The 25,082-nt window shown below is 46.5% G+C and overlaps 1 protein-coding gene across 3 annotated transcripts in view; it reads right to left on the bottom strand.

Moving 5' to 3' along the window:
* SIAH1 (siah E3 ubiquitin protein ligase 1) overlaps nucleotides 1–25,082 on the bottom strand; it is an 89,720-nt gene that overhangs the window by 30,940 nt on the left and 33,698 nt on the right. Inside the window, exons 3-4 of one of the 3 annotated variants that reach the window (XM_054533865.2) lie at nucleotides 23,718–23,821; nucleotides 14,822–14,919 (exon numbers count right to left, since the gene is read on the bottom strand). In XM_054533865.2, coding sequence (XP_054389840.1) covers nucleotides 14,822–14,843 — 22 coding nt within the window. In that variant the 5' untranslated portion in view covers nucleotides 14,844–14,919; nucleotides 23,718–23,821. Of the gene's footprint in view, nucleotides 1–14,821; nucleotides 14,920–15,028; nucleotides 15,384–23,717; nucleotides 23,822–25,082 lie in introns of all 3 variants that reach the window. The other 2 variants (XM_054533863.2, XM_054533864.2) reach the window with 2 other exon arrangements.

A 25,082-nucleotide genomic window follows, 5' to 3' on the forward strand; every position in this document is an offset into this window, starting at 1 on the left:
GGGTGGTAGCTATGGGTGGGACATGAAGATCACCATTATAAATTTAATTTATTCCCCCTCTCAAAAAAATGTACCTTCCATTTGAAAGAAAATAGCTCCCCTGTGGGGATAACTAAGCACCTTTTCTGAACAGGGAGGTGACTCTGCTTCCTTGATAGTTTATCTATAGAAAAGCATTTTGTAAACTGTAAAGCCTATCCAAATAATCCTCCAATTGATGGGATTTCAGTAACGGTGACAAATATTTTCAGGCCACATCTGGATAGGGAGCCTTCCTGGTCCCCTCAAATCACATCAAATGGTAATTCCATCTATTGCAATGGAACATAACGCTCTGGTCCTGCGTCTGGCCCGTAGTTAAGGTACCAGTGATGTAAATTACTTTCCTCTTATGAATAAAACAGGCACTGGCCAGGCAAGGTGGCTCACACCTGTAATCCTAGCACTTTGGGAGGCCAAGGCAAGAGGATCACTTGAGGCCCAGAAGTTCCAGACCAACCTAAGAACATAGCAAGACCCCGTCCCTATAAAAAGTTTAAAAATTAGTCCGGCATGGTGGTGTGGGCCTGTAATCTCAGCTAATCAGGAGGCCAAAATGAGAGGATTGCTTGAACCTGGGAATTTGAGGCCATAGTGAGCCGCGACTGTGCCCCTGCCCTCCCATCTGGGTGACAGAGGGACACTCCATCTCTAAAAACATAAAAATAAATGAATAAATAAAACAGGCACTGATGAGAGTATCTTTATTTGGGGGTTTTGGTATGAATTTATATTAAATTGATATTTATTTATTTATTTTGCAATCTCGGCTCACTGCAACCTCCACCTCCTGGGTTCAAGCGATTCTTGTGCCTCAGCCTCTCAGATAATGCTGTCAAAGTTGGCTAAACTAGTTAAGACTGTACAGATGATTTCCAAGTGTCTTCACGTCAATACAGTTATTTTACAATAGACCAATTCACAAGACCAAACCCATCTATTGAATCACCGATGGGCTGTGTTTGTTTCCAGGCAATCATAGATGTCGCTTGCGCAGGAAACTATAGCTATCTCCTCTTACATTAAACCACTGATACCCATTTGTCATTCAGCTTAGGTGGATAGGTCTGGAAACACATTAGCATTCCCTTCCAAGCCTGGCTCTGCTGGTAGCCAAACACAGAATCTTTTTCAGCCTGGAAACTGGAAGGCGGTTCCTCCCTCCCAAATAGACTTCTATAAGCTTTGCAAAGGAAAGCAGGTCCCCAACTTGTCAGACATGCCTAAAGCAGAGCAGAAACATGTTTTCTTTATCAGACACACCTGTTGCCAGTCACTGTCTGAGGTTGGTGAATGTGTTCAACAGTATCCCAAACAAATTTTTCTGGACATGGTGGAGAAGTTAGAGATATAACATGAGCATCCAAGAATGAAACTGGAAGTAGCTGAAGGAAGTTCCCAAAAGCCCAAGTGGTTGGGAAATGCATTCGCCCATAACTGTAGTTTTCCTTCAATATAATCAAGTTTCTTTAGGAAAAAGGTTACATGCTAGGCATCACATTTCTCAAGAAGTTAGAGCCGGGCACGGTGGCTCACACCTGTAATCCCAGCACTTTAGGAGGCCAGTGCCTGCAGATCACCTGAGGTAAGGAGTTCGAGACCAGCCTGGCCAACATGGTGAAACTCCGTCTCTACTAAAACTACAAAAATTAGCCAGGTGTGGTGGTGGATGCATGTAATCTCAGCTGCTCGGGAGGCTGAGGCAGGACAATCACTTGAACCCAGGAGGTGGAGGTTGCAGTGAGCAGAGATCATACCACTGCACTCCAGCCTGGGCAACAGAGCAAGACCCTTGTATCAAAAAAAAAAAAAAAATTAGAAAATCATTGAGGTTTTTATGTAGCTGGTGGAAATAGGTGATACTGACAATTACTTTACAGTAATTTTTTGTATTTTTAGTAGAGATGGGGTTTCACTGTGTTAGCCAGGTTGGTCTCGATCTCTTGACCTCGTGATCTGCCCGCCTCTGCCTCCCAAAGTGCTGGGATTACAGGCGTGAGCCACCGTGCCCAGCGGGTTACTTAATTTAATACTAACAAATATATGAAGTGAGCACTGGTATCCCATTTTATAGATGAGGAAATGGAAACTCAGAAAGGATAAAGAACTTTCCCATGGCATGTACTAATAAGTGGAGGTGTGGAAGTTAACATCCAGGTCCGTCTGGCCCCAGAGCCTTTGCTCCTTGCTCATTCATCGTGTCTTACAGCTGAGGAGAAACATGATCTGTGATTCATATTCATCCAGGAGGGCTTACACATGAATCTGCAGGGCCCTCAAGTCCTTTATGAGAATTTGTCAATTCAGGGTTTTCATTTTAATGAATTTTAGAAGGATGAATTAAAGTATATTTTACATTATCTAAACAACTACCTACAACTCACTATGTTAATGAAAAAATGGCCAGGTGCGGTGGCTCATGCCTGTAATCCCAGCACTTTGGGAGGCTGAGGCAGGTGGATCACCTGAGGTGAGGAGTTCGAGACCGGCCTGGCCAACATGGCGAAACCCCATCTCTACTAAAAATACAAAAATTAGCCAGGTATGGTGGAGGCAGGCATCTGTAATCCCAGCTACTTGGGAGGCTGAGGCAGGAGAATCGCTTGAATCCAGGGGGCGGAGGTTGCAGTGAGCCGAGATCATGCCACTTTACTCCAGCCTGGGCGAAAGAGCAAAACTCCGTCTCAAAACACACACACACACAAAAGTTATAACACTTAGGGTACAGTGGTGACCACTAGAAGCATTAAAGCTGCAATGGTTAAAGGGGTTATTTCTGGCAAAAAGTACTAGGAAAGGGGAACTAGGTGGAGTTGGGGTAGAGAAAAGGGAGAAATATTTTTTTTCTTGTTTTTTTTTTTTTTTTTTTTTGAGACAGAGTCTTGCCCCATCACTCAGGCTGGAGTGCAGTGGTGTGATCAGAGCTCACTGCTGCATCGACCTCCTGGGCTCAAGCGATCCTCCTGCCTCAGCTTTCAAAATAACCACCACACCCAGGTAATTTTTGCATTTTTTGTAGAGATGGGGTTTCACCATATTGCCCAGGCTGGTCTCAAACTCCTAGGCTCAAGCAATCCATCCACCTAGGCCTCCCTAAATGCTGGGATTACAGGCATGAGCCACCGCGGCCAGTATAAAGTCTATGTGATATTTGAATAAGAAAGCAGGCTCAAGGCTGGGCAAGGTGGCTCATGCCTGTAATACCAGGACTTTGGGAGGCCTAGGTGGGCGGATCACTTGAGGTCAGGAGAAACCCTGTCTCTACTAAAAATACAACAATAACAAAAAAAATTAGCTGGGCGTGGTGGCACACTTCTGTAGTCCCAGCTACTTGGAAGGCTAAGGCAGGAGAATCGCTTGAACCTGGGAGGTGGAGAGGTTGCTGACCTGAGATTGCACCACTGCACTCCAGACAGGTTGACAAAGCAAGACTTTGTCTTAAAAAGAAAAAAAAAATGCCTGGCTGTGCACGGTGGCTCATGCCTGTAATCCCAGCACTTTGGGAGACAGAGGCGGGCAGATTACCTGAGGTCGAGAGTTTGAGACCAGCCTGACCAACATGGAGAAACCCCATCTCTACTAAAACTACAAAATTAGCCGGGCATGGTGGTACATGCCTGTAATCCCAGCTACTCGGGAGGCTGAGACAGGAGAATTGCTTGAACCTGGGAAGTGGAGGTTTCAGTGAGCCACTGCTCTCCAGCCTGGGCAACAAGAGGGAGACTCTGTCTCAAAAAAAAAAAAAAGTCTACAACCTAATCCCCAGAACCTGTGAATAAATTACTTTATGTGGCAAAAAGGACTTAGCATATGTGATTGAGTTAAGGATTTTGAGATGAAGACATTATCCTGGACTACCCATGGGCCAAGAGATAGAAGATGTGATAACAAGAGGTCTGAGCCAGGCTCAGTGGCTCACACCTGTAATCCCTTTGGAGGCCAAGGCAGGAGAAGCACTTGAGCCCAGGAGTTTGAGACCAGCCTGGGCAACATAGCAAGACTCTATCTCAACAAACAACAACAACAAAAGCAGAGGTCAGAGAGACCCAGAAAGGGGCCATGAGCCATGGAATGCCGGAGGCCTCTAGAAAACTGAAAAGGCAAGGAAACAGATTCTTTCCCTGGAGTATCCACATGGGGTCAGCCCGGCTGACACCTTGATGTTAGCCCCATAAGACTAATTTTAGACTTCTGACCTCTGGAACTGTAATATAATACATCTATGTTGTATTAACCCACTAAGTTTGTGGTAATTTGTTACAGCAGCGATAGGAAACTAGTACAGACACAAAACAAAGTGTAAATCCTCAGTCAATGTAGAGTGAAAGAGAGGTGAGGGGCAGCTGTGGATAGCACCCTTCCAAATGTCACCGAATATCTGCAAACAAAGCCAAAATATCCCTGGGTAAATCAACAAAGTGGAGGCAGAAATCTGTCTAGATTGTTTGGTAAGTTGTATTAAGACAGAAGAGGCCATGGAAACTCACTGAACTTGGTATTTACATGTATACAATCTCAGTCTTTTCATCCCTTGATCCTGTTGAAAGAAAACAAATACCTGTCTGCTAGTTTTAGTGAAACTGTCCCTACACAGTTAAGCAACTGATTCTTAATAACTGTCTCCACTGATTGTGGTAATCAATAAGAAACAGTTTCTCCCAGTTCATTCATTTCTTTTTTTTTTTTTTTTTTTTGAGATGGAGTCTCACTCTGTTGCCCAGGCTGGAGTGCAGTGGCCCAATCTTGGCTCACTGCGACCTTGGCCTCCCAGGTTCTAGTGATTCTCCTGCCTCAGCTTCCTGAGTAGCTGGGACTACAGGCACCCATCGCCACACCCAGCTAATTTTTGTGTCTTTAGTAGAGACAGGGTTTCGCCATGGTGGCCAGGCCAGTCAGTCTCCAACTCCTGACCTCAGGTGATCCACCTGCCTTGGCCTCCCAAAGTGTTGGGATTACAGGCGTGAGCCACTGCCCCCAGCCTTTCTTTTTTTTATTTAGAGACAAAGTCTCACTCTGTTGCTCAGGCTGGACTCAAACTCAGTGGCTCAAGTGATACTCCTGCCTCAGCCTCCCTAAATGCTGGGATTATAGGCATGAGCCACCACACCCAGCCTCCAGTTCATTTCTTAATCAAGAGACATACTGATTAACCCAACTGACTTTCCAGCATGTATACTGTATATCTGTATTCATAGACACATTTCTCTTTTCTTCCTCTTAATAAAAATGTAGCTCTCAAAGATATCCTGAAAATAGTGCTCAGGCTTGCAACATTACAGCTTTAATGAGCCAAGAACTCTATTTTTTCCCTATTACACAGAACAATAATTCTCAACAGCTTAAATTTTCAAAGCACTTCACAGGCATTTAATTAATCCTCTCCATTGCCAGAGAGAAGGAAACTGATATTCATAGCATCTCATCCTGACATCCTTTAATTTGGCAAGACTTCTGCTGGCTTTGAAAAACAGCGTCTGAACCACTGAGGTTATTTGGGCCACCGTTGCTTAATCGGGCCTTCTTACCTAACGAAACCTGGTCATCAAAGCAGTTTAAATTGCCATCTCATCAGCGCTTTACACGGGGCAGGGGGAGCTGCTTTGAGCCTGGAAGAGAAATGACAGTGATTCCCTCAGAGAAATGACAAAGCTCGTCTGTGCGGAGCCTGTGAGATGAAGCTTGTGATTAAGGCCTATTGCCAATTGCATCAGAGCCTGATTCACTCGGTGTAACTGGGGCACGATGTGTATCGCAAGGCCCTTCTCAAAACCCTGCTCTCCTGAGGCCCGGAGAGAATCAGCAGTTGAATTTCACTGTGTTCTTTGCTGAGCCTCTCCTGTGTGTGGGAAGCTCTAAGAAGCCCTACTTTTCTCTCTTTTCAGACCTGCTTCCTGTGGAAGGCATAACTAAGACAGACTAGTCATGCCACCTCAATCACCAAACAGGATTCTCCTCCAGCTGTGCCCCAGAGGCACAGCCTTTCCCTTCACTGCCTCCCAACACCCCCATCCAGACCTACTCCATTTGTTTTTTATTTTGGTGGGGGGTGGGGGCAATACTTCATTCCGTTAACTAGAACGAGTAACGCGCCAGACCCATTCCATTTACTGCAATTTCAACTAGCCAATCTCTTCCCACTTCATTATGTCAGTTACACAGTGGCCGGAGTGACATCATACCCTGTGTTCAATTCCAAGAAACAACCTCGAGAGATGCTTCCTGAGTGCTTGCTATATGCCAGGCACTGAAGGATCCTGAGTGAAGGCCCCACACCTCAAGAAGCTTGGTTTTAAGTAAGATAAATAGCAAAAAATAACTAGAATATAAGTACAATGATGGAGGCACAAACAAGCTATTACTGAGAGAACAGGGCACAAGGAGAAGGGAGAGAGAAGGGAAAATACCATTTATGAGGGGTAGGGAAGAATCATTGAATATTTTTTTTCTTTTTTTTTTTTTTTTTTTTTTGAGACAAGCTCTTGCTCTGTTGCCCAGGCTGGAGTGCAATGGCATAATCTTGGCCCACTGCAACCTCCGCCTTCCGGGTTCAAGTGCTTCTCGTGACTCAGCTTCCCAAGTAGCTGGGATTACAGGCATGTGCCGTGACTCCTGGCCAATTTTTGTATTTTTTATAGAGATGGGGGTTTCGCTATGTTGGCTAGGCTGGTCTCGAACTCCTGACCTCAAGTGATCTGCCTGCATCGGTCTCCCAAAGTGCTGGGATTACAGGCATGAGCCACCGTGCCTGGCCTTAGAATTTTTAAGAGGTGGCATTTGATATGGCCCTTCGAGGATGTGGTTTGTTTCTTTTTATTATTTTTCAAATTTTAAATTCTTTTTTTGAGACAGGGTCTCGCTCTGACATCTAGGCTGGAGTGCAGTGGTACTGTCTCAGCCCATTGTAACCTCTGCCTCCCAGGCTTAAGAGACTCTCTCACCTCAGCCTCCGAGTAGCTGAGGTTACAGGCGCGCGCCACCACGCATGGCTAATTTTTTTGTTTTTGGTGGAGACAGGGTTTTGCCATGTTACCCAGGCTGGTCTAGAACTCCTGACCTCAAGCGATCCTCTTGCCTCAGCCTCCCAAAGTGCTGGATTACAGGAATGAGCCACTGTGCCCAGCCAGGATATGCTTTTAATGAGCACAACGGGAGGGTGTATTCTAGACAGAGGAACTAGGGAACGTGCAGGGTCTGTGTTTGGGGAAATGGAAGCCCGCTTTGACTGGGGCCTGGAGGAGACACAGCTGGACAGCTAGGTTGAACCAGACTGTAGGGTTTTATGCACAGTAAACGTTTGTGACTGCATTGCCCAACTTGGTTATTGTTGAGCCACTATTAGACTATTCTATTGGCCCACAAATCATTTGTACTCTCCTTTACTTCATATTATTCTTAACTGTTGTTCTGTTTAAATTAAAAGAACACTCTATAGAGCCCGGCCTTACATGTTTAAATGGTTGGAAAAAATCAAAAGAAGAATATTTCATGACACATGAAAATTACAGAGCTCGGCACCGCGGCTCATGCCTGTAATCCCAGCACTTTGGGAGGCTGAGGCGGGTGGATCACCTAAGGTCAGGAGTTCAAAACCAGCCTGGCCAACATGGTGAAACCCTGTCTCTACTAAAAATACAAAAATTAGCTGGGCATGATGGTGAGCGCCTGTAGTCCCAGCTACTTCAGAGGCTGAGGCAGGAGAATCGCTTGAACCTGGGAGGTGGAGGTTGCAGTGAGTCGAGATTCGGCCACTGCATTCCAGACTGGGTGACAGAGTGACATTCCATCTCAAAAAATAAATAAATAAATACAAAAGTAAAAAATTATCTGGCCGTAGTGGTGTGCTACTCGGGAGTCTGAGGCAGGAGGATTGCTTGAGCCCAGGAGGTCCAGGCTGCAGTGAGCCATGATTGTGCCACTGCACTCCAGCCTGAGCAACAGAGTGAGATACTATCTTGAAAGAAAAAGAAGAGGAAAGGGAAAGGGAAATGGAAGGGGACGGGGAAGAGAGAAAAAAATAAAAGAAAGAAAGAAAGGAGAGAACAAAAGAAAATTATATGAAATTCAAAGTTTAGCATTCATTAATAAAGTTTTTTTTTAACTCGCATTCCCTGAATTATCTAGTAACATTAATAAAGTTTTATTGAGACACAGCCATACCCCTTCAGTTACATTTTGTCTATGGTGGCTAACAGCAGAGTTGAAAAGTTACATCATAGTATGGCCTGCCTTAGTTGACATATTTATTATCTGGCCCTTTACAGAAAAAGTTTGCCAACCTGTGATATAGAGTAAATGTATTAGCATATGCATTTGGATGTCATGTCATCTTCCATAAATGAGAAGTAATGGCTGGGCGTGGTGGCTCAAGCCTGTAATCCCATCATTTTGGGAGGCCAAGGTGAATGGATCACTTGAGATCAGGAGTGCGAGACCAGCCTGGCCAACATGGAGAAACCCTGTCTCTACTGAAAATACAAAGTTAGCTGGGCGTGGTGGTGGGTTTCTGTAATCCCAGCTACTCAGGAGGCTGAGGCAGGAGGATCGCTTGAACCTGGGAGGTGTAGGTTGCAGTGAGCCAAGATCACGTCACTGCACTCCAGCCTGGGGCCTGGGAGACAGATCAAGACTCTGTCTCAAAAAATAAATAAAACGTAATGGGAAAAAACAGTTTTGAAATACAAGTAACACCAGAGATACAGACTCAAGTAACATCTTGGGAAAGCACTGATTGCTTGAGTACCTTAGTGGCAGGCACTTTTTGCTAAGCACCTTTATATGAGCTAATAATGATAGCAGCTACAATATAGTCATGGCTTAATGTGAACAAGGATAAATATTTTGTATGCATTATCTAATTCCATCCTCAAGACACTTGATTGGAGAATTCTCCCTGACAGAGGTTCACAGAGTTGGCACAACTTGCCCAGAGTTACACGAGACAGGAGGATCACTTGAGGCCCAGAGTTTGAAACCAACCTGGGCACATCCAGGATTTTGTCTCAGGTCTTGGGATTTCAAGCCTCTTGCGGGTTAAATATTAAACTACCGTAATCTCACATGCTGTGAGATCTGGAGTGCCAAGATGGAAAAGTTCATTCCTCTGTTCCCAGGAAGAGCCACTGAAAGTTTTTGAAGAGGAAGGGTAACATACTCAGAGCCCCGGCTGTACTGGATTAATCAGGTATGCAAAGCAGGAAGAACTGGACTGGGAACTCTGAGAGGCTCTTTTTTTTTTTGTTTGAGACAGAGTCTCGCGCCATCACCCAGGCTGGAGTACAGTGGTGTGATTATGGCTCACTGCACCCTCAACCTCTTGGGATCAAGTGATCCTCCCACCTCAGCCTCCCAAGCAGCTGAGACTACAGACATGTGCCACCATGCCCGGCTAATTTTTAAAATTTTTTGTAGACACAGGGAGGATCTCACTCTATTTTCTGGGCTGTTCTCAAACTTCTGAGCTCAAGTGATCCTCGTGCTTCAGCCTCCTAAAGTGCTGGAATTATAAGCATGAGCCACCGTGCCTGGCCTGTAGGACACACTTGGATTAGTGAAGCTGTGGTGGTAGTAAAATCCAGAGGGCTTGTTGGTGGAATGGTTGTCTGAGGTGAGGAAGAGGGAAGGGTCAGAGCGCCCATGGTTCTGAATCTCAGAAATGGTAGGAAATGGTGGGTGGATTGGGGAGGGGGTTAAGTTTAGACACGGAATGCTGAGTGGTCTCTGGGATATCTAGATGGAGAAGTGCAGCAGACAAGATAAAATTTGGAAATGAAATTTGAGAAAATACTGTGCTTTGGGGTATCATGTTCCTACAGGGGATGGTTAAAATCACAGGAGCCAACGAGATTCTCAAGGACAAGGCTGTGTAGTGAAAGGAAAGGGAAGGGCAGGGTTGGGCACAGTGGTTCACTCTTGTAATCCCAGCACTTTGGGAGGCTGAGATGGGAGGATTGCTTGAGGCCAGAAGTTCGAGACCAGCCTGAGCAACGTAGCAAGACCCCATCTCTATTAAAAAATATGAAAATTAGCTCAGTGTGATGGCTCACGCCTGTAGTCCCAGATACTTGGGAGGCTGAGGTGGGAGGATCACTTGAGCCTGAGAGGTCAAGGCTGCCATGAGCTGAGATCATGTCACTGCACTCCAACCTGGACAACAGAGCAAGATCCTGTCTCTAAAAAAAGAGAGAAAAATATATTCTATTCTCCTTCATATACCCTCACAAACACCTGGGAGATCTGGCTTGAATTTAAAATCCACAGACTGGCCAGGTGATCCCAACCTTTTGGGAGGCCAAGGCAGGAGGATCACGTGAGCCCAGGAGTTCTAGACCAACCTGGGCAACATAGTGAGACCCCATCTCTATTTTCAAAAATAAATTATAAATTAATTTTTTAAAAAATAAAATCCACAGCCTTCCCAGAGTTCCACCCGGCAGCCCAGAGAGGGTCAGAGGCCGACCCTGAGCCCCGCTCCTGAGCTACTTTTCTTGCCAGCACTCCTCTGCCTTGCTGTGTCTCATATATCAAAGGGACTCGCATGTGCCCTTGTGAACACTGAAGCCCAGTGTCCCCAGCTCAGGCCTCACCTGTTCCCGCACAGACACCCATTGATGTGTTTCCCCTCAGGCCTGGGAGTGCTCATCTGAGGCCTGTTCACCCACTGGAGGACAGAACGAGAGAGGAGGTACATGTGGGCCATGATCGCAGGGCCAGGGCCATGGAGCAGCTCACTGATGTTAGAAGGGGCCTCCATGGGGGCACCTCTCCTTGGGTCCTTAGACTCCTCACTCCTTAGGGGCCCCACCAGGGTGGGCCTAGAGCCAGTCTAGGGTGGAGTATTAGTTTCCCATTGCTGCCGAAAAAAATGACCACAAATTTTTATTTATTTAGAGATGGGGTCTCACTCTGCCACCCAGGCTGGAGTGCAGTGGCGTGATCTCAGCTCACTGCAGCCTCGACCTCCTAGGCTCAAATGATCCTCCCACCTCAGCCTCCCAAGTGTTTGGGACTATAAACGTGAGCCACCACACCTAGCTAAGTTTTGTATTTTTGTTTTGAGATGGAGTTTCACTCTTGTTGCCCAGGCTGCAGTTCAGTGGCGTGATCTCAGCTCGTTGCAACCTCTGCCTCCTGGGTTCAAGTGATTCTCCTGCCTCAGCCTCCCAAGTAGCTGGGATTATAGGCGCATGCCACCACACCTGGCTAATTTTTTTTTTTTTTTTTTTTTTGAGACGGAGTTTCGCTCTTGTTGCCTAGGCTGGAGTTCAATGGCATGATATCGGCTCACTGCAAGCTCTGCCTCCCGGGTTTAAACAATTCTCCTGCCTCAGCCTCCTGAGTAGCTGGGATTACAGGCATGCGCCACCACGCCCAGCTAATTTTTTATTTTTAGTAGAGATGGGGTTTCTCCATGTTGGTCAGGCTAGTCTCGAACTCCTGATCTCAGGTGATCCGCCCACCTTGACCTCCCAAAGTGCTGGGATTACAGGCATGAGCCACCACACCTGGCCCTAATTTTTGTATTTGTTTGTAGAGATGGGGTCCTGCTGTGTTGCCCAGGCTGGTCTTGAACTCCTGGCCTCAAGCTATTCTCCCACCTCAGCCTCCCAAAGCGCTGGGATTACAGACGTGAGCCGCCACACCCGGCCCAAATGACCACAGATTTAGTGGCTTTAAACAACACAAATGTATTGTCTTACAGCTGTGTAGGTCAGAAGTCTGGTGTGGGTCTCATGGGACTAAGATCAAGGTGTTAGCAGACCATGCTCCTTTCTGGAGGTTCTCAAGGAGAATCTATTTCTGTGCTCATTCAAGTTTTTGGCAAAATTCAGTTTTTTGCAGTTGTAGGACTGAGGCCCAGTTTGCCTGCTGGCTGTCCATGGAGGGCCTGTTCTCACCTCCTAGAGGCCACTGCACTTGGTTGGCGGAGCCTGCCTGTCTCCATCTTCAAAGCCAACCATGGAGGGTGATTCCCCCTCACACTTCTTGGGTTTTTTTTGAGACAGAGTCCCACTCTGTCACCCAGGCTAGAGTACAGTGGTGCAATCTCTGCTCACTGCAACCTCCGCCTCCCGAGTTCAAGTGATCAAGTGATTCTCTCGCCTCAGCCTCCTGAGTATCTGGGACTACCGGCGCCCACCACCACGCCTGGCTTATTTTTGTATTTTTAGTAGAGACGGGGTTTTACCATGTTGGTCAAGCTGGTCTCGAACTCCTGACCTCAGGTGACCTGACCACCTAGGCCTCCCAAAGTGTTGGGATTAAAGGCGTGAGTTACTGCACCTGGCCCGCCTCACACTTCTAATCTTTCTCCTTTTTCATCTCTCTCATCTCTATAGCTCATCTACTTCTCTATCTACTTCTTTTTCCCTTTTAAGGACTCATAAGATTAGATGGGCTACTCCAGAAAATTCAGGAGAACTTTCCCATTTCAGGGTCAGCTCAGCAGCAATTTGATGTCATCTGCAACCTTAATACCCCTTTGGCAGGTAAGGTAACAGGTTCCAGGGATTCAGATGTGTATGTTTTTGGCAGGGGTTGGGGGGGCATTCTGCCTTCCACAGGTGGCAATCCTAAGGAACAGCCTCTCCGAGAAGATGATTGATAGCTGAACATTGCAAAGGAGCAAACCATGAGCCATGCCGCCCATTAGGTGCCACTAGCCCCCGTGACTATTTAAATAAATTAGACTTGGCCTGGCAAGGTGGCTCATGCCTGTAATCCCAGCACTTTGGGAGGCCAAGGCAGGCAGATCACCTGAGGTCGGGAGTTTGAGACCAGCCTGATCAACATGGAGAAACACCGTCTCTACTAAAAATACAAAATTAGCCGAGTGTGGTGGCGCATGCCTGTAATCCCAGGCAGGAGAATCACTTGAACCTGGGAGGCAGAGGTTGCGGTGAGCTGAGATCTCGCTATTGCACTCCAGCCTGGGCAACAAGAGTGAAACTCCATTTCAAAAATAAATAAATAAATAAATGAGACTTAAATACAGTGGGTTGCAGTGGCTTGTGCCTATAATCCCAGCACTTTGGGAGGTTGAGGCAGGAAGATCGCTTGAGCCCAGGAGTTCTAGACTAGCCTGGGCAACATAACAAGACCCTGTCTCAAAACAACAAGAACAACAGCAAAAAACTCAAAAGCAAAAATGAATAAATAAATACAATTAAAAATTCATTCCATTCCTCAGTCACACTAGCCGCATTTCAAAGGTTCAATCCCCACATTTAACTAGTGGTTACTGTACTGGACAATGCAGGTTAATAGAACATTTCTATCATCCCAGAAGGTTCTACTGAACAGAGTTTGATTCAGAGGAGATGAGTTCCAGGCAGAGGAAGGGGCACACGCAAAGGTTCGATCCCATTGACACTGTCCCACTAGGGTGCGGAAGGACATAACACACACAAGGAGCACAAGCCTGGCAGATCTGTATTCCAACCCCATCACAGAATCATAAGTTAACCATCGACTATAAGTATCAGAAAATGACCTCGCAGACCCTGGGCCACTCCATGCCCTAGATGCAGACCCCAATTCAAGATAGCTCAGATGCACCCCAAGCTCTCCTAACTCTCCATACATTATTCCTTCCTTTATACCCTGCTGCTTTCCCTACTAGGAAGGCCGTCCTTCCCCCAGTCTACCTCCTCATTGCTTTCTTCTTCTTCTTTTTTTTTTTAGACAGAGTTTCACTCTTGTTGCCCAGGCTGGAGTGCAATGGTGCGATCTTGGCTCACTGCAACCTCTGGCTCCGGGTTCAAGTGATTCTCACTGCCTCAGCCTCCCGAGTAGCTGGGATTGCAGGCGCATGCCACCAAACCTGGCTAATTTTGTGTTTTTATTAGAGACGTGGTTTTTTCCTGTTGGTCAGGCTGGTCTCGAACTCCTGACCTCAGGTGATCCGCCCGCCTTGGCCTCCCAAAGTGCTGGTATTACAGGCGTGAGCCACCGTGCCCAGCCACTTTCTTGTTTATTTATTTATTTTTGAGATGGAGTCTCACTCTGTCACCCAGGCTGAAGTGCAGTGGCACAATCTTGGCTCACTGCAATCTCTGCCCCCCAGGTTCAAGTGATTCTCCTGCCTCAGCCTTCTGAGTAGCAAGACTACTGCCACCAAGCTCAGCTACTTTTTTTGTATTTTTAGTAGAGACAGGGTTTCGTTGTGTTGGCCAGGCTAGTCTCGAACTCCTGACCTTAAGTGATCTGCCTATCTCAGCTTCCCAAAGTGTTGGGATTACAGGCGTGAGCCACCATGGCCAGCCCTCATTTCTTTCAAGAGCCAATCTAAAGAGTACACTTTCAGAAAATCTCAGGTTTTTTTTTTTTTTTTGCAAGAGACCTTATGCTAATTTCCCCTTTACTTTTATTTTCTTATTTTCTTTTTGTTTCAATCCACTCATCTACACACTGATCCCCTTTATTTTTAGATATGCACAAGGGATACAGTTGGGCCAGCATCCCCTCATTTTTATTCTTTGTTAGAGGTCTCCCTGTCTTGTCTCCATAACTAAATTGCACAGCAACTGTGACTTCTCTGTGTTTGGTTTCCCCACAGCAGATGGCAAAGGTTATTGAGAAGTTTTTACTGAAGAAAGGTAGAAAGTAGGTATGGTGGAGAATAGAAGGAGATAGGACAATTCCAAAGTCATAAAGGTCATTCCAGACTGATTGGTGATGGCAAAATGTCTCTGTTTTGTTTGTGATGTGGCTGGGATGAAAGAGGTTTTTTTTTGTGACCAGGGCTGGGCAGGGACAACTTCCTCTCTAGCACCTTCACACATACCTTCAGAGACCATTTCCTCCATCTTCCTTTTGTCTTGGGGAGCTCCCTTAGAATATGTGTCCACTTCTTGTCACTTTGAGTTGATGCTTTATAGACTCCTTGAAGGAAAGTTATAGGATGAAAATAGAAATAGAGCATCAGGGATCATTGTGTTGGGGATATCTTTAAGAGATTCTAGAGTTTTAAAAGGTTCCATTTTGTAGATACCTCTTTGATCCTTTTTTTTTTTTTTTTTTTTGCAACAGAGTCTCGCTGTGTCACCAGGCTGGGGTGCAATGGCACAATATTGGCTCATAACAACTTCCACCTCCCGGGTTCAAGCAATTCTCCTCCCTCGGCCTCCCGAGTAGCTGGGACTACAGGCACAGGCTATCATGCCTAGCTAATTTTTGTATTTTTAGTAGAGACGGGGTTTCACCATGTTGGCCAGGATGGTCTCGATCTCTTGACCTTGTGATCTGCCCTCCTCGGCCACCCAAAGTGCTGGGATTACGGGTGTGAGCCACTGCGCCTGATGATCCTCTCTTTCTTGCTGGCTGAATATGCCAACCAAGGTGATTTTCTAAATGCAAAGAGAAAAAATGCTGGGTTCCCCTGCCCAGGTTACCTGTTTCTTTCTCTAGTTATTAATGGTGCAAGCTTCTGTTCATCCTCACCTGATAGAATACAATGTAGTGGAAAAGCACAGGATATTTACATGAAAATAGATTTGTGGTGTTCAGTCCCCTGCAAGATGCTTGGTCCAAGAGAATGAGTTATTCACGTAGTAAACAACTAAGCCAGGCCGGGCACAGTGGCTCATACCTGTAATCTCAGCACTTTGGGAGGCTGAGGCAGGTGGATCACCTGAGTTCAGGAGTTTGAGACCAGCCTGGCCAACGTAGCGAAACCCCATCTCTACTAAAAATACAAAAATTAGCCAGGCGTGGTGGCACACGCCTGTAATCCCAGCTACTTGGGAGGCTGAGGCAGAGGATCACTCGAGCCTGGGAGGCGGAGGTTGCAGTGAGCCGAGATAGTGCCACTGCACTCTAGACTGGGCAACAGAGTGAGACTACGTCTCAAAAAAACAAAACCAAACAAAATGAAAACTAAGCCCTTGCCACTAATCCTGAACACTGGGTACTGAGGGGAGTCAGGGTGTGAGGAGGATCTGACAGATTTCTAGAATTCCTTTGGGAGCTTGAGCTTGACAAGTGTTGCAAGACCCAAAAGCCATGACTGAGAGTGCCCAGAGCTGAGACATGAAGCAAAACCCGGGGTAAGTAGGCATCTCATTAGGCAAATCTAATTTAGCATCTTTCACATAATTTTTTGTGTGATTTTTTTAAAAACTATGTTAGAGAATTACAGTGCTGCTGCTGCTGCTGTTGTTTTTCTTGGAAGGAGTATAAGATGTTGCCTTGGTTGAATTTGGAGGAAAAGGCAGAAAAAAATATGAGTGCAGGATCTGAGTGGTCACATTTTTTTTCCTCTGGGTATTAAGAAACAAGGCAGGGCAGGGTGTGGTGGCTCGTGCCTGTAATCCCAGCACTTTAGGAAGCCAAGATAGGCAGATACCTTGAGCCCAGGGATTTGAGACCAGCCTGAGCAACATGGTGAGACCCTACCTCTACAAAAAAATACAAAAATTAGGCAGGTGTGGAGGTACATGCCTGCAGTCCCAGCTCCTTAGGAGGCTGAGGTGGGAGGATCATTTGAACCCAGCAGCTGGAGACTGCAGTGAGTCATGATTGCACCCTTGCCCTTTAGCCTGGGTGACAGAGTGAGACTCTGCCTAAAAAAAAAAGAGATAGAGAAAGACACAAGGCAGGACATTATGCACCTGGCATCCTTCAAAACCTTGTTGCGGCAACAGCGGTGGGCAAGCGTAGATGTCCTGACACTGAGGGCCTCAAAGTCAACATAAGGGTGCGCATTTGGGAAGCCCAGGTAGTGAAAGGAAAAGGCAAATAAATCCTGTCCCCTCCTGCTCCCTTGGCCAGGTCCACACAAAAGAGTCCATTAAACTAATTGGTGACAAAACTCCCAGCAGGGTTAGGTTTCTCCAACTTTCCCTAGAGGAGGATCTCAGATGGCCTCCTTCTGGCTCAGGGGAGCCAGGTCACAGTGGCCCCTGGGGATGGGGGCCAGACCACGGCCTGGGAGCTGGAAAACAGCTCAGGCAAGTCATGCACCTTCTTTCTGAGTTTCCCCATCTGGGAACTGAAGGTCTTGGCCTAGAAACTCCTTTCAGCTCTAATTCTGTGTGTTTACACAAACTTTACAAAACAAAACAAAAAAATGAAAGCTCGCTCTAGGAAAACTGTTAGCATTTATTAGATATCTACTACCATGTGCCAGCCACTTTACACTAACTCATTGAATCCTCACAACCTAGGTATACTGGTATACAGGTATACTGTTTGCCCATTTTATAAATGAGGAAATAAGGTTCAGGAAATGCAACCAAAGTCATTACAAATAGGCAGTCATGTAGTTGGCCTTCACACTGAGGTCTGTCTGGGTCCGAAGTTCATTTCTTTCCACCACTCGGCCTCCCTATCTCCTTTATTTCTTTACCACTTTCAATTACAAGTCACTGACTCTGTCAAACATGCTAGGAAGGACAGTTGAAGCCATGCTGTGCTCCCCTCAGCCTTCAGTCTCTGCTCTCCAACCTTTTTTTTCTTTTTTCTCGCTATCTCCCCCAGGCTGGAGTGCAGTGGTGTGATCTCAACTCACTGTAACCTCTGCCTCCTGGGTTCAAGTGGTTCTCCTGCCTCAGCCTCCGGAGTTGCTGTGACTATAGGCGTGAGCCACCACACCTGGCTAATTTTTGTATTTTTAGTAGAGATGGGGTTTCACCATGTTGGCCAGGCTGGTCTTGAACTCCTGACCTCAGGTGATCCACCTGCCTCGGCCTCCCAAAGTGCTGGGATTACAGGTGTCCAAACAACCTTGTTCTCTGGGCCATGCTGTATTTTGACTGCAAACATGGGTTGAACCCTTGCTTTGGGCCAGATGCTGTGCTGAGCAACTCCATGGTCCTGCAGCATCATTACCACCCTATGGGATAGTCACCATGGTCAGCCCCACTGCACAGAGAATAGAACAGATCCAGCGAGGTCAGAAGCTGCACAAGTCAGATGGATTTCTTAGGCTCAGGGAACTTCCATCTGGGAAGTGAAGGTCTTGCCATATGTACTCATAGTGGGTAGTACCTTTTGTACGCTAATGTAGACCGATATCCCCCCTAATCCATGTCTCTGGGCAGCATCATGGAGTTTCTCTTTCATAATCCTGAAAGAGCAACCTGGAGTGGGGGAGTTTTGTTCCCACACAACACGCTTGTGTATTGTTATAATTTATTAAATAATTTGTTGTATGACTTTATAATAAAAAGTTATTTATTTACTTGAGACAGGGTCTTGCTCTGTTGCTAAGGCTGCAGTGCAGTGCTGTGATCTTAGCTCACTGTAGTCTCAAACTCCTGGACTCAAACAATCTTCCCTCCTCAGCATCCCAAGTAACTAGGACAACAGGCGTGCACCACCACACCCAGCTAATTTTTAAATTTTTTGTACAGATGGGGGTCTCACTATGTTGCCCAGGCTGGTCTAGAACTCCTGGGCTCAAGCCATCCACCCACCTCATTCCCCCAGAGTGCTGGGATTACAGGTGTCAGCACCACGCCTGGCCTATAATGAGAAGGTTTTATTTTTATTTTTATTTTATTTTTGAGACGGAGTCTCACTGTGTCACCAAGACTGGAGTGCAATGGCACCATCTCGGCTCACTGCAACCTCTGCCTCCCGGGTTCAAGTGATTCTCCTGCCTCAGCCTCCTGAGTAGCTGGGATTACAGGTACCTGCCATCATGCCCAGCTAATTTTTGTATTTTTGTAGAGACGGGGTTTCACCATGTTGGCCAGGCTGGTCTTAAACTCCTGACTTCAGGTGATCTGCCCGCCTCAGCCTCCCAAGTGCTGGGATTACAGGCGTGAGTCACAGAGCCCAGCTGAGAAGATTTTTTAATACTAAAAATAGATATAATTTACTATAAAGACAAAGATAAGTTCTCATATCAAATAAAAGCAGAGAAAATTTCAGGGCCAGGTAAACATTTCAGATATTAGTCCCTCCTCTTCCTCCTGTGTTATAAAAAAATAGTTTGTTTTGTGAGAGGGGGAAAATCAGTAACTGGACCAAATAAAAAGTTTTTACAAATTCATTCACCCATTAAAAAAAATATATTGTTTTCCTTCCTGTACTAAGTTCAGTGGAGAACAGAAAAATGCATGAGCTTTCATCCCCACCCTCAAGGAATCTACCATCTCACCAGGGAGGTGACTAGAACACGATCATTTGAATAAATGTAGAAGTAAGGCTAGGCACAGTGGCTCACCCCTGTAATCCCAGCAGTTTGGGAGGCTGAGGCTGGAGAATGGTTTGAGTTTAAGAGTTCAAGACCAGCCTGAGCAACATAGTGAGACCACTGTCTCTCCAAAAAAAAAAAAAAAAAAAAAAATTAGCTGGACTTGGTGGTGCACACCTAGAGTCCCAGCTACTCGGGAGGCTGAGGTGGGAGGATCATCTGAGCCCAGGAGGTTGAGACTGCAGTGAGCTGTGATAACACCACTGTGAGATTCTGTCTCAAAAAAAAAAAAAAGCATGCATGGAAAAATTGAGACTCGGTGTAGGGGCACATCAGAAAGAGAAGGCAGTGCTTCAACTGGATGCCGGAGATGGGAGGAGAAGGGGAGTATGGAGAGGGGAGGAGAGGGGGCATGCATGCTAAAGGGGCACAGGGAAATGGAGGCTGGATAAGGGGATTGTGCTGAAGAGGTAAATCTGGACACATCAACTGGAGTCAGATTGGGTCTTTTTTTTTGAGACAGAGTCTCGCTCTGTCACCCAGGCCGGAGAGCAATGGCACCATCTTGGCTCACTGCAACCTTGGCTTCCCAGGTTCAAACAATTCACCTGCCTCAGCCTCCTGAGTAACTGGAATTACAGGCATGTGCCACCATGCCTGGATAATTTTTTCATTTTTAGTAGAGATGGGGTTTCACCATATTGGCCAGACTGGTCTCAAACTCCTAGCCTAAGGTGATCCGCCCACCTCAGCCTTCCAAAGTGCTGGGATTACAGGCATGAGCCACCATGCCCAGCCCAGATTGGGTCTTGAATGCCTAAGAAATGTGGACTAAACTGATGGCTGCTGTGTGTTTGTGGGTGTGTGGAGTCATGGTGCTAAGCAGCTAAGGAAGGCCACACAAGGGAGACAACAGGAAGAGTGCAGAAGTGTTGGATGGCTGCCAGTCCCACTGCAGGGAAAGGCAACTGTAGAGGAAGAAAGAGAACAGGGTGAGGGGAGGCTGGGTGCCTGTGAAATGACTCCACTTCACTCCTCCTCAGGAAGCCTGCTCTCCTTTCCCTCGTCGCAGAGAGGCAGCTGCAAGATGTGGGTATTTACTGGAGAGATGAACAGAAATGCTTTACCTGTCCTGTAAAGCTATTTCAGGACATGGATTCAGCAAAGATACAGCTTCTATCTTTTCATTTTAGTGAATTTCAAAGTCATATTTCATTCTACTTTACTGGACATATTGGAGTGATATAAATCTGAGATTCATAGAATTTTAAAATGTTAGAGCTGGAGAAACTTTTATGTTTATAGGATATCTCTACAAACCCTTATTTCTTTTTTATTTTTTTTTTTGAGACAGAGTCTTACTCTGTCACCCAGGCTGGAGTGCAGCGGTGTGATCTTGGCTCACTGCAACCTCCACCTCCCGGATTCAAGTGATTCTCCTGCCTCAGCCTCCTGAGTAGCTGAGACTTCAGGTGTGCGCCACCATGTCTGGCTAATTTTTGTATTTTTAGTAGTGATAGAGTTTCACCATGTTGGCCAGGCTGGTCTCAAACTCCTGACCTCAGGGATCTGCCCACCTTGGTCTCCCAAAGTGCTGAAATTATAGGCGTGAGCCACCAAGCCCAGCCTACAAACCCTTATTTAACATCTGACTTTCAACATTTGAATTCGAAGTCCTTTAAAATTGGGTAATGTTTCTTATAATCCTGGGAGGGAAAAGTAAGAGCTTTCTTTTCTCTTTGTTTTCTTCCTCCTTTTAATAAAAACAAATAGACAAAACTGTTTGTTAGATGGAACTTAAGAGAACTTTGTCAAGAGAGGACTTCAAGACAACCTGGAATATCCTTTTTTTTTTAAGACAGTATCTCCTTCTGTTGCCCAGGCTGGAGTGCAGTGGCTTGATCTTAGCTCACTGCAAACTGCAACCTTCTCCTCCGGGGCTCAAGCGATCCTCCCACCTCAGCCTCCCAAGTAGCTGGGACTACAGACACGAGCCACCACACCAAGCTATTTTTTTTGTAAAGAAGGGGTTTCTCCATGTTGCCTCGGCTGGTCTTGAACTTCTGAGCTCAACCCATCCACCCGCCTCGGCCTCCCTAAATGCTGGGATTATAGGCATGGGTCAACCATGCCTGGCTAGCCTGGAATATTCTACGTTGACCTCACACACCACCCTTCCCAAAGTGGACTCAAATGCTAGAATCTGCCCTTACTGCAAAGAGAGAGAGGGCTTATCAGTCACTTTCATGAGTCACCCAGGCTGCTGCACATACTAACTATCCAACACGCAGCAACAACTCAGAAGTAGGCCGAGGTTCATGGCATACACACTTGAGCAATCCTCAGAGAGAGGCTGCCAGAAGCCACATGCATTCTATCCCCTCAGCGTTCCTCTCATCCGCCCTTCCTCATCAGCGAGGTGGCTTCCTTGGGGTCTTTCAGAGCTCAAGCGTGGGTGACATCCAGGAAGTGGGCCCTGCCCTTGAGCTCCCAGTGCAGGCCAGGAGCCTCCCTTCTCTAGTCCTGTCCCTTCCTTGGCACTCACACAAGGATTTTGTGACCTCCCTCTGCACCTCCTGAACACTAATTACAGGTGTGTGTCTACACACATGACTACCCCAGAAGCTACAGGACAGCCTCTGTGCACGGAATTCCTTAGGTAAGGGCGAGGGCACAATTGCACAAGCCTTGCCTCGGCCAAGTTTTCCACTAAAAACAAATTGTTACTTGGCAGCCAAAGCAGTTAGGCCCAGTTCAGGAAATTATCTACTCCCGAATAGAGCACCAAAACAGTCTGGGACCACCAGCCTTCCCCACTGTTTTCACATGTGGTTCAATAGAACTGAGCAACGCATGTATTTGTTCACAACAATTTATGCAAGAGTTGGATTCAGGAATAAGCAGCTCAAAAATGTATTTATGGCTAACAAAATTAGATGGTTAGAGAAAGATGGGTGGTAGATGTGATGTTCTCAGAGTTAGTTAATTAGCATTACTAGTTTTCGAGCCCTACACTCTTCTTTTTTTTTTTTTTTTTGAGACGGAAGTCTCCCTCTGCCACCCAGGCTGGAGTGCAGTGGCACGATCTTGGCTCACTGCAACCTCTGCCTCCTGGGTTGAAGCGATTCTTATGCCTCAGCCTACCAAGTAGCTGGGACTACAGGCATGCACCACTACACCTGGCTAATTTTTGTATTTTTAGTAGAGATGGGGTTTCACCATGTTAGCCAGGCTGGTCTTGAACTCTTGACTTCAAGTGACTCACCAGCCTCAGCCTCCCAAAGTGCTGGATTATAGGCATGCACCACCACACCCAGCCTTCTTCTTATTATTATTTATAAGAATCCCCACCTTTACTAAGAGTACAAAAATTAGCTGGGCATGGTGGTGCACACCTGTAATCCCAGCTACAGGGAGGTTGAATCCGGGAGGCAGAGGCTGCAGTGAGCCAAGATTGTACCACTATACTCCAGCCTGGGCAACAGAGTGAGACTCTGTGTAAAAACAACAACAACAACAAAAATTCTGAGAGAAGGTGAGGGGACAAAAAGGGAGATGAAATTCAGATCCCAGAAGTACAAGCACATGCAGATGTGGAAGCGTGACAGTGCCGATATGAATCCCTGTGGAGAGTGCCCATGGATGCATATGGGGAATAATAAGAGGTGAGTTCAGGGACAGTCCTGCAGACCATGCTACAGAGCTCCTGTTTTATCTTATGGGTGGGGAGCCATCCAAGAGTGTAAGCAGACAAGCAGGTTTGTGTCTGGGCAAGAGCATTCTGGATGCTAAATCCACAAGGGGTTGGAGAGGGGCACCATCAGCGTCAGGGAGACCAGACAGGCTGTAGCAGTGACCTGGTGAGGGATGATTCGGGCTTTGGTTGTAGCTTGGGTGTAGACAGAAGAAGATAACCTAGAGATACATTGTGGGGATAAAATCCATAGGACTAGCTATGGACTGGGTATAGGAGGTGAGCAAAAAGGAAGAATTAAAATACTTAAGTGGGCCAGGTGCAGTGGCTTACACCTGTAATCCTAGCACTTTGGGAGGCCGAGTTGGGTGGATTGCTTGAGGTCAGGAGTTTGAGACCAGCCTGGCCAACATGGCGAAACCCCATCTCTATTAAAAATACAAAAATTAGCTGGGTGCGTTGGCGCATGCCTGTAACCCCACCCTTTTGGGAGGCTGAGGCAGGAGAACTGCTTGAACCCGGAAGGCAGAAGTTGCAGTGAGCCGAGATCATGCCACTGCACTTCAGCCTGGGTGACAGAGCACGGCTCCATCTCAAAAACAAATAAAAAAACCAAAAAAACCCAAAAAAACCACTGAAGTGTCTTGCTTGGGCACTAGGTAGATGCCATTTATGGAGATGGTGCAGTGGACTTCATGTTTGCATCCACCCCCCAAAATTCCCAATATGATGGTAATAGGAGGTGGGGCCTTTGAGAGGTAATTAGGTCATGAGGGTGGAGCCCCCACGAGTGAGATTAGTGTCATAAAAGAGACTCCAGAGAGCTCCCTTCAGCCCTCTTCCCACCTTGTGAGGACACGATGAGAAGCCGGCAGTCTGCAACCTGGATGAAAGCCTTCACCAGAATCCTATGTGCTTGGACCCTGATCTCAGACTTCTAGCCCCTAGAACTGTGAGAAATACATTGCTGCTGTTTATAAGCCACCCAGTCTAAGGTACTTAGCCATAATAGCCCAAACTAAGACAGATATAAAGACTGGGGAGAGAAGGGTGGAGGGTGTGCTCAGGATGAATTAGGAAAAATCCATTGTTAAGCCCGGAATGCTTACAGGAAACTTAAAATATGCCTAGGGGAAAGCCTAGAGAACAATTTAGGAACACTCATGCTTGCCCAGGACCAGACACTGTATTATCCACCTCAAAACTCTGTGTCCTGCGTTTTCCTTTTAGATAGAAAACAAAACCAAAACCCCCCAAAATCCTTTGTGGTTCCCTTTTGCCTAAGCATGGGTTTTAACCTGGATGTGCCCCTGAATCACATTTGAGCTCTCTGGATGCATATCACTTCTTATCTTTTTTTTTTTTTATACAAGGTCTTGCTCTGCCACCCAGGCTGGAGTGCTGAGGCGCTATCATGGGCAGGCTAGAGTGCAGTGGCGCGATCTCGGCTCACTGCAACCTCTGCCTCCTGGGTTCAAGTGATTCTTCTGCCTCAGCCCCCCGAGTAGCTGGGATTACAGCCGTGCACCGGTATGTCCAGCTAATTTTTGTATTTTTAGTACAGGCAGGGTTTTACCATGTTGGCCAGGCTGGTCTCGAACTCCTGCTTTCAAGTGGTCTGCCTGCTTCAGTCTCCCAAAGTGCTGGGATTACAGGCAAGAGCCACTGCACCTGGCCAATTAAAAAATTTTTGTTTCCTAGAGATGGGGTCCCTATGTTGCCCATGCTGGTCTTTTAACTCCTGGGCTCAAGTAATCCTCCTTCCTCGGCCTCCAAAGTACTGGGATTATAGATGCGGGACACTGTGTCTGGCCACACCTTTTATCTAAAGGGCTGGGCCCTCTTCTACATGTAGGACACAGAATCGGCCCTGGGTAGGCTGGTTGCACCTGGCAGTTTTTCAAGTACTGTTTATATATTTAAAATTTTCTGTTTGCAAAAGCAATGTATACACATTGTAAAAATTCAAATCATGTGGAAATGTAAACACACACACACACTCCAAAAAACAAAGAACAACAAAACAGAAACCAGGAGTCCCTCCTAAGCCCCACTCGCCTGCCCCCACACCTCCCATCAAGATTTGTTCTTCTTTTTTTTTTTTTTTTTCAGTTGAGACCGTCTCACTCTGTTGCCCAGGCTGGAGTGCAGTGGCATGATCTCAGCTCACTGCAACCTCTGCTTCCCAGGTTCAAGCAATTATCCTGCCTC

This window comes from Pongo abelii, chromosome 18 (assembly GCF_028885655.2).
Source record: "Pongo abelii isolate AG06213 chromosome 18, NHGRI_mPonAbe1-v2.0_pri, whole genome shotgun sequence".
Classification (NCBI taxonomy): domain Eukaryota; kingdom Metazoa; phylum Chordata; class Mammalia; order Primates; family Hominidae; genus Pongo; species Pongo abelii.